We start from the raw sequence: 16,588 nt of genomic DNA, 5'->3' as shown, positions 1-16,588 counted from the left end.
CATCATGTGTCTTTTTTTTATTATTATTATTATTATTATTTGATTATTTGAAAGTTAAATCAATCCTTTTTTCAGGGGAATAAATCTAATAATATCACTCATATAAAAGTAGCAGACCGATAATACCTGGATACGCTAACATACTGATATTTTCGGCTGATATTGTCGATTGATCGGTTGGGCTCTAATTTGCTCAAAAATATTTTTCCAAACATGAACACTAATCTGACAGTTTTCTTCAGCCCCATACAGAGAGGCAGTCTTCAAATGAAGGATCACTCTGATAGAAGGATGAGGTGTGGTGCTTTTCAATTGAGTGAAAATGAACTGTGATACTACCCAGAGTCATGTAACATTTCCCTTTAAACTATCTTGATCATATTTATGTAAAATAAATTGATCTTTTTTCTATTTTCATCACTGGGTTTAAATCAGTGTATGTAAGGGGGAAATTGTTGAGAAGTTTTCTTCTTAAAGAGGAAATATTCCACTGGGAAGATCGGCTTGTCAAAAAGCAGAAAGGTGATGGAATAGAAATCGGTGCTACATCATTAGAGAAACTGGAGACGAGTGACTGTTTCATTCCCTTCTGCCCAAAGGGTTCCTTCCATTTAACACTGAGGGGAGTGAAACGTGGTTCATTTACGTATAATACTTCTATAATAGTGATGCGCAGCTGGTTCAGAATAACATTCCAATAACATTCAAGAGTCAAATTTGCATCAGAACCATCAGCCTCTTAGCCTGTTCCTCTTCGACCCGTGAGTCAAGAGGTCCGGATTCTTCCAAAGATTAAAAAAAAAACCTTCATCAAATCAGATCCATTCCTCATTCCCTAAATCTTCCTTAATGCTTATTAAGAAGAACAATGCGGTTTTCCCTTCTTTTCCTTGAACCTGAGCTATTTAAAGATGCAGCGCTGATGAAACGATGCTGGATTAGGATGTGTACGTTTTTTTCTCCCCGCAGCTTTAGAGGACTGATAGCACAAAAGGAAAAAGTGCCTGGAGGCTGCGATAATTTAAAAACTGTTCCACACTTTCTTATCATCAAAGGACGAGTTGTAAGCTGCCCAGAGCGAGCTGAGATAATGCTGGAATAAGGAAGTGTGTGAGTGTGTATTCAGGGATGGTGGTTTGTACACAGTGCAGGCAGGTGATACTGAGAAGGAGATGGAGTGTGTCTTACCATCCAGATATCATTGTATATGCTCGGTTTTCTGCTCTTTCCCCACCCAGGAAGGTCAATTTTCTGCTTCTGTGGAGCTTTACAGTCGAAGGCTGCTTCACAAAACAACATGAGACTCTATCTTTTGACTTCGACCCCGACCTGCTGCCATCAGTGCCACATTATAGAACCGTTTTCTGTCTCCTTTTCATGCACACGTGATTCATCCTGCTGTGTTTACAGCCACACAGAACGCATCAGACGCTCCTCAGGCTTCAAAAAATATTGTATTTTTGAGGCCATTTTGCCTTTATTGACAGCTGAGGAGCGGGGGGGGGGGTGGGGTGAGAGAGAGTGGAGGACGACATGGTGCAGCAAAGGGCTCAATTCTAGTTTGAACCTGCTGCTGCATTGAGGTCCACAGCTTCTTTACACATGACGTGCATCATGATCGCTAGGCTGTCCATCAGCCTGCATTTTTCATTTTTCATACTGTGAATTACAGTAAACGGTTAAATGTTTTTTTTGCACGGATTATGGCTTCTTCATGCTTGTCCCTGCAGACATGTGGCGATGCGTTGAGATGTGGAATGCGTGCACATGAACATCAGGTGAACTTACAGGGGCTAAACGCAGACACGAAGGCAGGCGAGTCATGTTTATATTCCACGCCTGCCTCCGTGCGTCTCCATTTCTCCGGCTGCCGCCCAACAGAAACTCGTGGGTTTGTTTAGACGTCGTCTTTTTAGCAACTGACAGAATCTGAAAGGTGTCAAAGAGAATTTTCCCTCTCAACTTCTGATGTCTTGTTTTTTCTTTTTTTTTTTCTTCCCCTCCTCCGCTCAAAAGATGACACATTTCAGCCGCCCAGGGTTAAAGAACGAGATTAACTCGTTACTTTATGGACTCAATTCTTTTAATCAGCTCAGTTCAAGCTGCTCAGAAGTACACCCGCGTTTCAGCAGCCGCGAGTCGGGACAGATTGAATGAGCGTCGACGCCCTTCAGAGGGAATGTGTTGTCTGTTTATTTACAGCGGATCTCATTAGCATATCAAGGTTTTAAACTCAAACTTTGACATGATACGGTTCCGCCACATTTACCCAAATCTCCGATCCGTATTGTGAAGTACACGGGGAGGGTGAGATCGGAAGCCGAGCAGGATGAGCAAATATTCATGAGGCAGTAAACAGAAGCAGCGGGAGGGCATAATGTGCCCACTGTTTCTCAGCTGCTGAGGCAATGATCAGGCTGAGGCGCATTTATGAAAATACAACCAAAACACTCTGATTTGAGTTTTTACAGATTAGACCTCTAATCAAAAGTGTTGAGCATCACAGTGACAGTATAATCTCTCTTCAGCTAGACGTGACTAATGAACGGAAACCTCTATCGTGCTCATTAATATTCATGCTTCAAAAAGAACCTTCAGCAAGCGTTTTGATTATTCTTATTAATTAAAAAGAAGTATTGTTTTCTCTGCACTTCGCTTCTTCTGACATTTAAATCTCACTTTGTTTCGCTACGCTTCACGCGCTACGTTGAAATTGGCTGTTAAGACTATCAGTCTAGCGGCTTCTTCTTCCGTTCAGATTGGAGGCGGAGCCAGAGCTGATCCCAGCTGTTATTGGGCGAGAGGCGGGGTCAACCTGGACTGTTATGTTCAGACTATTTTCAATCAAATATTCCTTAAAATGAAGCGTCAGGGGACGCCGGTAGCCTCGTGGTTAATGCACATCCCACATGTACGGAGGCTATCGTCCCCTAAGCGTTGCCCCCTTAAATTGCCCACTCTCTCTCTCTCTCTCTCTTTGAATTTCAACTCTATCTGCTCTCTTTGAAACAAAAGTTATTTGTGAGTTTAAAAGAAGTTCTAGATCTCATCATGTGTCTTTAAAATGCTGCTGAAGGAAAGCCGGATAAAGACAGCCAACGTTTTTAATAACGAGCATCTTGGTGCCATATTTCCATCCGTTGGAGAGTCTGCTTACTTTTGGGATAATTTGACTTTTCAAGATGTTCGGCTGCCTGCTGTGTACTGAATCAAAACACTTCGGTATGCAGCTTCAGTGTTCAGAAAAAACGTTCCATAGTCTGCGACATAAAAAGCCGCCCTCGTGTCGCCTGTTGAATAATCCTCTGTGAAAGTTACAAAGCGTGAGGGTCAAAGACTTGAAATCTAAAAAAGCCAGTAAAGTTTTTTACATGAAAACTGAATCATTCCTTTTGTATGCCTTCTGAATTGTTTTGCATCTGATTTCAAACTGAAGTATAATCCCCTCCAGGTACATGTGGTCTGCCTTGATTGGATGGGGCCGTCAGCTGACTGCACACTCTGCCCTAAGGCTTAAACAATGCTGATGCTTTCTTTATCCACTGTCTGCTGAGGTATAGCACAACATTTGTCAGATATTTCTATTATTGAGTAAAACTTGAGCAGCTCTGCACAGCATGGTGGGCGTAAGCCAAGCAGTCGTCTTCAACTTGGAAGCAGCAGGTCTTCAGTTTCAGCTCAGTAACTTTGCAGTTGGCCAGATTGAGAAGTTCTTCCCTGAGGAAAGTGTGACTCAAAGTGATGATGTGCCACCCAAAACTGAGAGTGTTAACAGATGACAGCGTGCAGCCTGAGATCAACTGTGAAGCATCTTCATTAAAAGAAGTTAGAAAGAGAGAAAAAGAAATAAGAGCTTGAAGTTTGTGTAATTGAGTGTGTTTTTGTGTTTGTGTTCCTCAGCTGTGAAAACGGACCAGCTCCAGACAATTAAACGGGAGCTGACTCAGATCAAGATGAAGATCGACTCTTTGCTGGGACGCCTGGAGAAGATCGAGAAGCAGCAGAGAGCCGATTCTGGTGAGAAGCAGAAGAAGAAGAAGAAGGGGGAGAGGAGAAGTGAAAAAGAAAGAAAACAAAAATGGAGCAGTGAGGGAAGGAAATGGAGAGCAAACAGCGTCCATAAGTCACAGTGACAGACAGGGAGATAAGAGCAGCAGACAGCTGTCAGCACCATACTGACTCACTTCATATGAGAGGTTGTTATAGATGCCCTCCACTTCAGTCTCAGTGTGAAGGTCATTCAGACTGTATACCATATTGTGAATGTTTGCAATAGTTTATTTAAAGTGGAGCAATTTCTCTCTTTACCTCCCTGACGGCTGAAGAGTGAATAAATCACGTCTCGTCTTGGTCGTCCTCCAGGCAAACTGTTCAGGGATTTATTCAAAGCGAGAATGAAACTGAACCACTAATCTTTGTTGCATGATCTGTCAGGGTTTTAAACGTAATCTTTTTTTGTAATCAGTTCGAAAAACAACGACGAGGCAGTGCAGCCACGCCAGGAGGAGGGAAATTAAAAGTAAAATCCAGACAGCTGAGTTTAAAGTCAGAGAGCTTACAGATCCAGATCACATCCAACAAAGGTGGGAATATGTTCCATGTTTTGATGGGAGGGAATTGTAGAAATGTGGAAATGCAGGAAAACAGGATTGACACAGAGAGGTTGTGTTCAGTTTAATTTGGAAAGAAACAAAGAGTGAATTGTTTGTATTGTAACAAAAGAAAATCTTGTAAGAAATATCTTGATACTGTATCATAAGTAATATTAGCAAGATAGCAAAATGTGCCTTTCTGGTGTTAAACAATAATAATACAACACGCTCGACACAAGTCCAGAGGGAAGCAGATGTTCTGCCCACTTTCTTCATGAGATAGTTGGATATGCGAACACCTCCAAAAAGATAATAATGGCAAAAAGCAAAGCGGCACCTCTTAGCTTTTATCAGATTATTACTTTGTTCAGTCAGTTGAGAAACAAAACATGAAACGAACAACAATTCTGTCGAGCTTTATAGCCTTCAATAGTGTACAGACAAAGCTATTTCTGAAGGGGTCAAAGTGAGGGGGTTTTGAACCATTAACCCCAGAGCTGTTGATGGTTCAGTGCTTTGCTCAAGGGCACCTCTGCAGTACTCGATAAAGAGGCCTGGCACCCTCTGGTCTGTACCTGAACTTGAACCAGTTTCCCTCCAGCTCTGAACCCAAGTCCCTGCAGACGATGCTAGCGCTCAACATTAGCTTCTTGGGTAAAATAATTACAAACACTCTTACAGTCAAAATAATGCTAATGAGGAAAAGGGAACATCTGCTTTGCTTTCCATCTGAGGATGACTGAACAGTCTGTTGGGGTTGCTGTTGTGTTATTATTTTGCTCTATTATTTGTCAAATATTAATTAAGCATCTGGTGTCAAAAGCTACATTGGTTAAATAGGGGTGTGTCTGCTAAGTTAGCGTGTGGCTAACGCCGCAGCGCTGCAAAGGGCAGCTGAGTGAACTTTCTCTTTGCCCTCTGTTGTCACTCAGAGGCTCAGAGAAAGTACGAGGACAACTGCGACTCGCTGCATGAGGAGTCCGTGTCAGAGACGGCGGAAAACTCTGGGGAGGAGGCTGGCGAGGGGGCGCTTGACGTGGAGGCCGGAGAGATGACCGATGGCGGTGAGGACGACTACGACGAAGAGGGCAGCCACCATCTGGTAAGAGAAACAAGTTGACAGCACTGACAGGGAGGCAGAGAGCAAGGCACTCTGGGAGATCTCAAGTGGGCTGGCAGTCTTTGCCTTCTGATAGTTAATTTTCTAGAATTATTCATGGCTACAGATCTGAGAGAGAGCCCAGCTTCACATGAGTGAATGGTGAGGGCGCCTGGACTGACAGTCTCTCCCAGTTGACCCCGGCTCAGTAGTGGCTCCACACAGGCCCACACACTCTCACCACACAGGCAATAATTAAAGCAGAGAGCGTTTAAGAGCTGCATGGACTGGTGTGGATCTGACTGTGAAGTTTTTCTTTCACACATTCACTAAAGAAGTTTCACTGATTTAAAAAAAAAATCAGTATTCAAAATCACCAATCTAGTAAATTTTACTAAATTAAATTAATTTGAAACTCAGCTGGAAAATTCAGTATTCAGAAAGAACTTGAAACCAAATATTGACAGGTGAAAGCATTCTGCTTAAATAACAGCATGCCTGTCACGTTTATAATTACTAAACAAAACTCTTTGTGCCACTGTCGGATTTAAACTTGATGTTATAATTCCTCTCCTCTTTGATAGATATGGCCTTTTTACAGGAGTGAAAGGTTTCCAGAGTGCTCCATATTATACAGAATTTGTGTTAAATATATGTATATAATAATTTCTGTTTAATTTGATGCTGCAGTAATTCATGTTAAGGTACTGAAGTGTGGCCCTGACTACGCCGTTTTTATTAAGCTATATTTATTAGCATAATAACAGGGTGAGCGTGGGCAAACTATCCTCGATAAAAGCTTGGTGCCCTTGCTAATGGAAGACCTTATTTTTCAGAGACATGGTGGGAGACATTTATTTCTCCCATGAAGGTCACAGTGATCACAGGTGGTGATAATGGAGCACAAAGACAGTTGTGCAGGTTGGCATGGCGGCTCTTGTTCAGCATACATCAGCTGTGACCTTTAGAAAAGATGAAATACGACCTGTATGCTCAGTTTTTAAAAGGCTATATAATATCTGGGATTTAACTTCCGCTCTTTTCTTTTTACAGATAGAGAACCACGTATCAGATATTGACAACTGAGAGAAGGTGAGTTATTTGAGTTTATTTCAACAGTCTTAAGTTTTCACAGAAGAACGCTGAAGCTCCTGGAGGCCAGTCGTCGTTAAAGGCCTTACATCCAGTCTTCATTAAAAGCCAGAACCACCGAAGTGTGTCTGTAGCATCTCTAAATATTCATTAATCAACCGTAGTTGTAAGCTCTATGACATTTGAAAGAGCAGCTCCACTGAAGGGACGCTAATGCCGAACTCAACACAGAGAGCAATAATGGCAGAACTGCCCATAAACAATCTCCGTTTAATTGAATTGTGTGGAAGGGGGTCTAAATGGCCGGGCCCAAGGTAAAGAGTTTGTGCCTCCAGCCTCTCAGGGTGTTGTGGGTAATGATGCAGCCACATCATCAGTTGGCTCGGTGCTGGTTTGCTTCTCATAGCGGGGATGCTTAGAAGTGTTTGTGATTCACACACAGTTGGTGTAGCAACGAGTAAAGCTCTGCTACAGTCTCATTTTGGCTTCTGGGTGAGAGGGAGGAATCCAAAAATGATCTGTTTATCTGAGACTTTCAGGCAGTGTTAAATTTTGCACTTGATTTTAATTTAGCTTTCATCTAAAAACAAATATTTACTAGTTTTAATCACATTTTGGTTATTTAATTGTTAGTTGTCAGACACAGCTCATTTACATATTTAAAGCGACAGACACATAAACAGCCTGTTCAGCAGGGCTGAAATAGATGGTTTTATAGACATGATCAAATACAGGATCAGAGTGGATTTACAACAAGAAACTTCACAGACCTCTATTGAGAAGCTCTAAAACGTATTTAAATGGTTTAAAAGAAATTTAATATTGGTTAAAGATTATATACAAATATTGTCATAGTTTTGTTCTGCAAAATGAACACTGCTGTAAAGTTGTTTCTTTTTAAGATACGAGCAAAGAAATTCACATCTAGCACAAAACCTCCCAAACCCGTCCAGTCCTCCTAGGAGATCACATGTTTCTCTCCAGTTTTCCATTTCCTTTCCACATATATGCCTTTTTGAAATTCTATCAGAAGCCAAGTCACAAAAGCTCCTCACAGCGCAAACATTTAAAAACCAGAAAATCCCACTCGAGGTTGCTGAGAATTGTCGAATGTTTTGCTCGCAGCACTACCAAGGATAGAAAATCAGTGTGAGAGAAACCTCCAATAAGTCATGTCCAGAAGGATCATAGAGGCATCTCATGCTGCCAGCAACATATTCCAGCACTTCCTAAGATATTTCGGAGTCCATTCAAAATGGTCAAGCTTTCAAACTCCTAATCCTCGTCAGATTTAGAGCATTATAAACAGCCTCCATGTTTGAGGAGGGGACACGCTCCTGTAATGCGTTTCATCAGTTTTTCTCCTTTGTCACTGCAGGACGAGGCGGCAGCCACCCACGGTCGGTGGTATTAGAATTCATCATCACCTTCAAGAGGCAGAAAAGGATCTCTGAGGGGATCGATACATCCATTTTGGACTGTAAGTTGTGTTCAAGAGACGCTCAATCACATTAAGACGCCCAAGTGTGATGTGCTTTCTAAAGAAAATGTATTCAAGACCCATTTTAAAGCAGTTTGCCTGATGGATATTTTGTGCAACCTTTATTTCATTTCAAGAGACTTGACGGAATCATTCACTAATCCTGTTCCTGAAAATAAAACCGATTGGAAGAAAATAGAGCCTTTTTATTCTGATTTATGAATTGAATCAGGTGGGAGAAGGAATATGACGTTGTTGATCAATTGTTGCTGCTTTTATGAAATGTGTTTAGCGCTGTAATTTTACAAACCGTTATTTTAAACCACCAATGTATAACTGACAGAACAATCTGTGCCCGCTGTGTGATATTCAGGAAAATGAATGACACGTTGGTGCCGTCTCCTTTGGATTTGACTTGTACATAAGCCAATAGCTGTGAGCATAACTTTATCCATTTATCACACAAGTACCCTGAGGGGCTGTTCCATCATGTATTCCTCCTCCTGCCAAGTTTGAGAAGCAGAAAGGGCTCCCTGTGGTGGAGAGCCAACACCAGCGTAGGCCTCCTGCCAGGGAGCAGCGCCCTAATGTCTCGATGTGCAGCTCCCCTGCTCAGCCTGCACATCCCAACATGCACTGCGGCTGTTCAGGAGCCAACGCCCTTCCTGCGCCTCGACCACTATCTCCCTCTGCGACCTGAAGTGAATCTGCCCTACGTGGCCAAGGGTAACATTTCGGAAACTGATGAAAATGTATTTCATGAAGTGTTTTGACCTTAATATTTGATTAGATTTGACATTATTCTTGCGATTATCCAGCAAGGCACTTTGGATCTTGCTGCATTGAAACATAATCTCCCTGTACTTGAAATAAAAGTAAAGAAAAAGTTCTAACTTTTGTCAAACGAAGCCAAACTGGCTGTCAGTGGTGGTTTTTCTCACTCGTTTAGATTCCCATTTGTCGCTCATGTTGCTTCCGTGTAGAGCTGCCAACATTTCAGATGTAGCCTGAGCTACTGCTCAACAATTATAATTAACCTCATTATAAAAACATCCACTCACAGTGAATTATGTTACAAGTGACTGAATGTCAATGTTCTCTGCTATACATTATTCACACCATACTTTATATAACTGAGGCATTATAGAGGCATGTTTGGCATCTCAACCTCTCAGTAACTTCAAGCCGTACTCAAATGGAGTTTTTCAGCTTCAGCTAATGCTCCAGGTGTTCAAGCTCATCGGTTGGTTAAAAATGAATTTGGCAAATAATATCAATGAGTTTGAGCTTCCCGGATCTATGGGCCTTCATGGATTTTGGGCCCCATGGCAAATAAAAAAATGATGCTTCAAAGAAAAGTGGCTAAAGTTTGTTTAAAATTTGTCTGGAACTTCTCGGTGAATTTTAAATTCCAAGAGGATGTCGCCATCAGCTGGTACTTCTGGAGCCAATCAAAGCAAAGGTAGCTACTTCCAACGTCTAATTCAATAATATTAGTAGCCACGACTTCCCCTTTACACAAAAACTTGTCCGTCTGATTTTATTAAAATCAGCGGCAGCCATCTTCCTTTTTTTTATGTTTTTAAGGCTACTGAGGTCTATGTTAGAACAGCCCACATACTAGGTGAACTGTTGCCTAAACTGATTTAGGGTGGATGGGATTGAATATGATCAAGTGTGGAACCAAATAAAACACTGATCCATGTGTTTAAGACTGAGAAGCTAGAAGACATGCTGAACTTTTTATTTTAACTCCTCATCAAACACTCAGTGACTTCATCATTGCCCATACAGTGACTGCAGGCAAGTTAATTCTCTTGTATAATTTCACTTTGCAGTAATGTAAACAGTCAGTTTAACTCACTTTCTTTAAAAGACTTTAGAATGGAAACTTGTTCTTCCTTTGCTCGACTTGAACCTTTGAAGGATTTCATTCACTTTGACTGCTCACTTTGTCGACCCGAGGATGTTTTTGACAGCACTCTGACACATTCTTACACTGATCGGTGGAAACTCAAAATGTACGGAAGTTGAATCATTGGATTCAGTATTGTTGGTAGTTTAACGAGTTCTTTGGTTTGTTTTGATCCAGGTAGTTGTGGATTCATTTGCACAGGGTTTTTAATCATTCCAGGACTGGAGAATCACAGCCAATCAAGTGCAAATATGGTAGAGTCCAATTCATTTGTGGCCCTTGAAGTGTTAAATTGTCTTTTTGAAAATCCAATTGCAGTGTCTCTTTTCAGAAGCAACACCTTCATAATTCTGGGGAATCCTGTGTTACCACTGCATTTATTCGAAATGTTTTTTTTTTTTTAACCTTTTTGACAGTGTTTAGGTTTTATTGATTTGTTTTGGAACTCAGTTAACGTAATTGTATTCATCCCTATTACTTCTTATTTTCTCTTACACCTCGGTGAATAAGACAAAACCACCAGGGAGGAAAAATTAAATGTCTTTGTCGTTGAGTTGATGAAACTGACCTTTTTCAACAGAATTTATTGTTTTGCGCAAATTATGAACACAAAAGTCAACGGTGGCAGTGCGCCTGGGAAGAAAACATAAAAGCAAATGTCCTGCAGCTCTTTGAAAATAAATGTCTGCTCAATGATGATAATGTGTCATATTTAGCACTATTTTTGTACCCCAAAATACCGCTAAAGGAAATGGCTCTGCTACATGTTTCTGTTTTTTTGTTTCGCTGGTGGCCTGTTTATTAATGAGCAGTATGGTGATGGTGTGTCAAACATTTTGCAAGAAAACAACTCATTGCTGTTAACTGTTGTAACCTGGGTCACTTTAAAACACTCACTTTGACTTTGCTGTGTAAATAGTCCTTATCTTGTTTTATTTTAAATATCCACAGACTTTTTAAAAAAAAAGGGTTTATTCAGTTAAATGAAGCTGAAACAATATACTGACAGTTTGTTGGGCGTGTTGCAGGTTTTAACAGGAATCTTGGAGCTTGTAGAGATGTGTTACTGACAACTGTTGTATAGAAATGTACATTTTTTTGTAAAGATATTTTTATCAAAAGGCATGTTTACTGTAACTTTGTATTTTCTGTTCATGTAAAAAAAAAAACTTGTAAGGCTCAAAAAGTCATTGTCATTGTCGATAAGTTTGTGTTCTTATCAGTCAATAAAATGTTTGTGTCAGATTCAAAAGCTTCAATGATCAACACGTTATTTTACAAATAAATATGAACTCAACAGGGATGTTTCCAGAGGAAGGGCGAGGGGTGGCACGGGCCCCCCTTGAATTCGCCATCCCACGTGCCACCCCGTACTACGATTGGTCGTTTGCCTTGCCAAAGGTGGGACTTTCGACAAGGTGAAATCCCACAATTATGCTGTGTTAAAACGGGGAGCTCGTAGTTTTCAGTGTGCGGATGGATGTAAATGAGTTCTTTGGTCCTTGGAGATTTCATCTTAGAAATCTTGTGTCTCTTTAAATTCAGTTCTCTTTTTTCATGTGTGTGCTCACTAAATTCAGGCGACCCCATGCACAAGTCAGTCCCCCAGTTTGGGCCATCCAAGTACAAAAAGTCTGGACACGCCCCTGGAGCTCAAGTAGCAGAGCGTTCGTTTTTGTAATGGAGGCTGTCATGAGTACAGATGTGATAATTAAACGCCGATGGTTTGCAGATGTATGTAAATATTTGGTGCATCATTACGGCGTGCCACTTAAAAATCCATTTTCTTCACCATGCATCTTCATTCTTTGCAGACTGCTCATTTAATCATGATTTATCTCGTTGATTATGCAGCACACAGTTTCCATCAGAGTGACACTTTAACAAGTAGCGCCGCACTGTGTTTGAATACATGTCACATTAACGTCAGTCAGCAGAAGACCGGACACGATCCAGGCGGCTTGTCATCGTCGGTTTCAGTAATGGAAGCCGTCTTGCTGGCTGTGAGACGATAACATTGTGTACGTAATACAATCTGACTGAAACAACATGTCCACCTTTGGCAGGTTGTTCTACACCTGAATAATAACATAAGAAGTAAGACCCACAGCAGTGTGGACTTACTGACTTTAGAGATGTTTCTGCTGACTAATTTCCCTGTGGATAAAACTGAAATTGAAAATCAGACGTGTCAACTACAGCAATTTAACACTCATGACAACACTCAACAAACAGTCAGAGCTGAGCACATTTTATTGAAGATTAATGGGAAGCATATCTTGTCTTTTCAGACAGATTGGGATCACAACATCTGTTGGTAAGCAATTCCAAACTGGTTTTCTAAAAGTGGCTAACGTTTGCAGTGCTAGCAACACCAGCCTTCTGTCCCCCAGTGCTGTCAAACCGGGCTGCTCCTGTGAGATGCCGTCTTTTATGTCTGGACAAAGACTTAGGCTTTAGCTTGTTCACCAGAGCTACAGCCTCGGCAAGTGATGGTAGTTGTGTTACAGCATCGACAGTTATCGCCTGTGGACAAGGGTTACGAATTAGCATGTGTGCTAAAACACTTAAAGAACGCATCTGGTTTGTCCAATGTAATTGCTATGCCCACGTCAAATAAACACTACATAAAAAAAGTCTTATGTTGACTAGCGATGGCAATGTCGACGCTTTCAGTCTACAAATCCTTAATTCCTCATAAAATGTGATGTTCTTTGTTTTGTTGCCAAAAAAGTAAATCCTTCTATAGACACTTCAAAACTTTTCCTCTGTCGTTAGGCAAAAATTCAAAATAATTTACAAGTCTTTATCTTGTGGAAACAGAATAACTTCCCACAAGATAAGGATGATGGGATAAAACGTGTTGCATAAAGATAATGATCTTTGTGTTCACGAGATGAAAGGAGCTCTGGAGCAAATCAATTCCTACCTGAGTTCAGGCGGACGACTCACATTTGTAATGGATCACAGCTGCAGAACATAGTTTGTGTTTGGCATCGAGGCTTCAACCCATCACTCCACACATAATTAATTTAAATACAGATTTGAGAAGTGATGAGATTTATAAACCCAGCACTGGAACGAGACAAAAATTGCAGTGACAGAGCAGAGGTGAATGTTTCCGTTTATGGACTCTGTGAAATGGGAGGAACTGTTGATTGGTCTAAAAAAAAGCATGCATTGAGACTCCACTTTTGTGCAACATCCCACTAGAATTCATTATGTGTCTTTCTCCCGTTATGGCTGACAAATGATTATGATATTTATATGTAAATGACATACAGTATATGTATATATATATATGAAGCCACTGATTGATTGTTCCGTCACACAAAGCCCACGAGAAAATCCATTCACATGTTTTTGACAGTTAAATCAAGATGTCGTAAAACGGATCGTCCTTGAGAGTAAGTTCAGAGCGTTATTGATCCATGCAGTGAAATATTATTTCGGTTGTCAACTTTACAAAGGATCTGGAGTGCTGGGTAATCGCTGTCCTGCTCAAGGACGCTTAAGCGGGACTTATGGGACTTGTACTTGGGCCCAGTGATCGAGCAGTCGTCTCCAAACTCATTAAACCGGCCCTCAGTCAGATTAACAAACAGTCCAGATTTTATGCTGCACTTGGGAGCATCCGACGTGATTCAAAGACTGATTATGCCTCTGACTTGACCTTGGTTTTTGAAGATTGTGGAGAGACTGTGCAGAGCGCGGCAGAGCAGCATGGACAATCTGCCCACATTGAGCTGTCTCTCATTTCTCTCTGATAACTGTGATTTTTCCAGCTGAATGATGAAAATGTCTGAACTTTGACTGAAATCTTTGTTCTTGAAGTGAATTCAGTTCCCAACCCTGTCCTTGACAATGTTTGTATATCACTCATAACATTGTGGCGCGGCATGAACAGCATGACGTATCTTGAGTTGCAGCTGTAAAAAAGCGTTTTATAAAGACTATAAAAGTGCCATACACGCTCAAGTTCCTTTACCAAGTCCATTTACTGTACAAACTGTTCTTTTAAAAATATCTAAAGTCTTTGTCGACTGATTCTGTGCTAAACGTAACAATACAACATTTCAATAATACAGCAGTCACTGCTGGCATTTTGCAAGACTGACTATATTGGCGAAAAAAGACCATTTCACTTTGACCTTATTCAAATCACACTTTAGTCTTAGTATCTGAACAATTTCCAACTCTCCAGGTACATTCATAAACATAATGTCTCCAAACGTTCAACATAAAAGCCATACTGTAGGCCATACTTTTCTCAGATATTGTGTCATCTGATTTACACTTCTATACAACTGTCCTGTATTCACTCATGGAACCATCTGTTTTGACTTTGCTTCTCCTGAAAACGACCTCTTCAGCAACCTCCCCGATGACTGACAGTCCACTCCTCGTGTCTCGGGTGCATCATCCTAAACCCTTGCCATGCTGTAAATTAAATAAATGTTATTTGTGCTGATTATTTTAAAACAGAAGGTGCTTTTCAACTAACAGCTGCTGCAATAAAAGCATAAAATGTTCACAGTCTGAAAGCAAAAAGGCAACAAAAAAAGCTCCTGACATTAAAGCAAATCCTTTTATGAATGAGTGTTTAGTGACTTAAAAGAGCTCTGTGGGGGTTTAATGTGTCTTATTAGAGATGTCCTCTTTGTAAGAATACTACATCATTGTCCTTGAAAGGTTTCAGGATGTTAGTTCCTTTCTGTGAGCGACTGCATTAACGGAAGTGGACGGCAACAGATGGCTGATTTAAAGCCCCCAATTTATCCTCAGTAAAAGGTAATGCAGTAAGGTTAATGGGGGGCAGCTATGGTGCCACACACAATTAGCCCGCTGTATTAAGTGCACAACACCCGTGGCTGGCACGATCACGACAGCTGTTCCCGTTTAACCTATATATAAGAAAACCTTTCACCCCTGCATAATGCTCCAGAGTTTATTCATTTCTACAGAAACGTCTGAAACTGCTGAAGTGAAAGAAAAAAAAAGGAATTCAGCTGTGATAGTAAGTCAGATGAGACAAGATTTTAATTCCACCGGAGCTGTTCAGTTGCTGCAATATTGCATTTTTACTCTCACAGCCCTGGAAATAAAAAATAAATAAAAATTATCCATGCTGCTGCTGCTGGCCTGTCAGTGGTCTCTGGAAATGTGGGTATATTTGCTAATTTAAACAAGTTAATTTAGTGCTCATCTCGCTCCATTTTGGAATAAATCAGGTCATTCTCAGGCTAATTGTTTGGGCATTTAGATTTCCATCTTGGAATAATCTCAACAGTAGCATCCGCATGGATGACTGTGGAAAAATGACCTTTATTTCGAGCCAGATGTACAGCATATAAAGTAAAAAAGGCACATTGTGAGAAAGCTCATCCTCCAATTTACAGTACCTACAATATGTCAGTTTGAAGATAAAGCTTAAATAACATGTATATATACCCCACAAAAAAGCTCTAACACTCTACTTCATTTCAAAGCTGGAGAGCGTTTGCTATAATGCAAACATGAATTTCCCCAGTTCAATGCACAAATCTTAATTAACATTTATATTATATTAGCTCAGGGGGGCATGATGAGCATAATTTCCACGTCTGATTTGAAAAATATTTAAATGACTCTGCATTTGTTGCCAATAATCTGGCTGTCAAGCTGCAAGAGCAGAATGATGAGTCCTGATTTTCATCTCTGCAGAGGCTAAAATGTAATCAGTGGAATTTATGACATTAGTGAAGGATGAGGTGATGCAGAGTTATTTAGTCCAATTAGATGTTAGCAGTCTAACATTAGCCATGAGCTCATATGTGATACAATCAGTTCATTGGGAAAACGTAGAATACGCAGGGTAATTACAAAAGTGTAATTCTTGGTACATTTCTTTAACCAACATTTTTACTGAATGTTGAATCAGCACTTCTGTGAGGAATGGAGGCATCTGAATGCGACAGTACATCTTCCACAAATTGTTTTATTGCGGGAACAATTTTATGCCTATAGGATGATATCCCATTGATTTAGGAGCCGGGGAGAACAATCAGTCGTTCTGTCCCCGGACTGGGAAAGTCATCAGCTTCTTCAGATGATATCCATCATGGGGTAATTTGAGATTGAAAACATGTCATGGTGATGTATAGCAACGGCAGAGTGGAGACACAGTTTCACCATAAAAGGTTAATCCTGTTAGATCAGAGTCAGGAGGAGACGGCCATGCGGTTTGTAAGGTTTGAGTTTGCAGTTTTAGCAGAAATGAAATGTCACACAAGAAGAGAAAATCAAAAAGACTAGATGAAAAGCTATTGACCCTCACAAGACATTTGAAGGGATAAGGTAATTCACAGGACAAGAATATATAAAAAATAATGTGCTTTTTCTGGAATATGAATTAGTTATGGTTTTATAAA

General features: G+C 40.6%; 1 protein-coding gene across 4 annotated transcripts in view; it reads left to right on the top strand.

Annotated features, from left to right (window-relative positions):
- ralyl (RALY RNA binding protein like) overlaps window positions 1–9,156 on the top strand; it is a 94,766-nt gene extending 85,610 nt beyond the window's left edge. For all 4 annotated transcript variants that reach the window (XM_079361927.1, XM_079361926.1, XM_079361925.1 and 1 more), the window contains 4 exons: window positions 3,901–4,017; window positions 5,525–5,694; window positions 6,745–6,783; window positions 8,162–9,156. In XM_079361927.1, the coding sequence (XP_079218053.1) occupies window positions 3,901–4,017; window positions 5,525–5,694; window positions 6,745–6,777 (320 nt within the window). In that variant the 3' untranslated portion in view covers window positions 6,778–6,783; window positions 8,162–9,156. The remainder of the gene's footprint in view (window positions 1–3,900; window positions 4,018–5,524; window positions 5,695–6,744; window positions 6,784–8,161) is intronic.
- The last annotated feature ends 7,432 nt before the right edge of the window (window positions 9,157–16,588 follow it).

Source organism: Symphodus melops (assembly GCF_947650265.1).
Source record: "Symphodus melops genome assembly, chromosome: 14".
Lineage (NCBI taxonomy): Eukaryota > Metazoa > Chordata > Actinopteri > Labriformes > Labridae > Symphodus > Symphodus melops.
The sequence above is the reverse complement of the archived record's forward strand: the minus strand, read 5'-3'. Positions and strand labels throughout refer to the sequence as shown.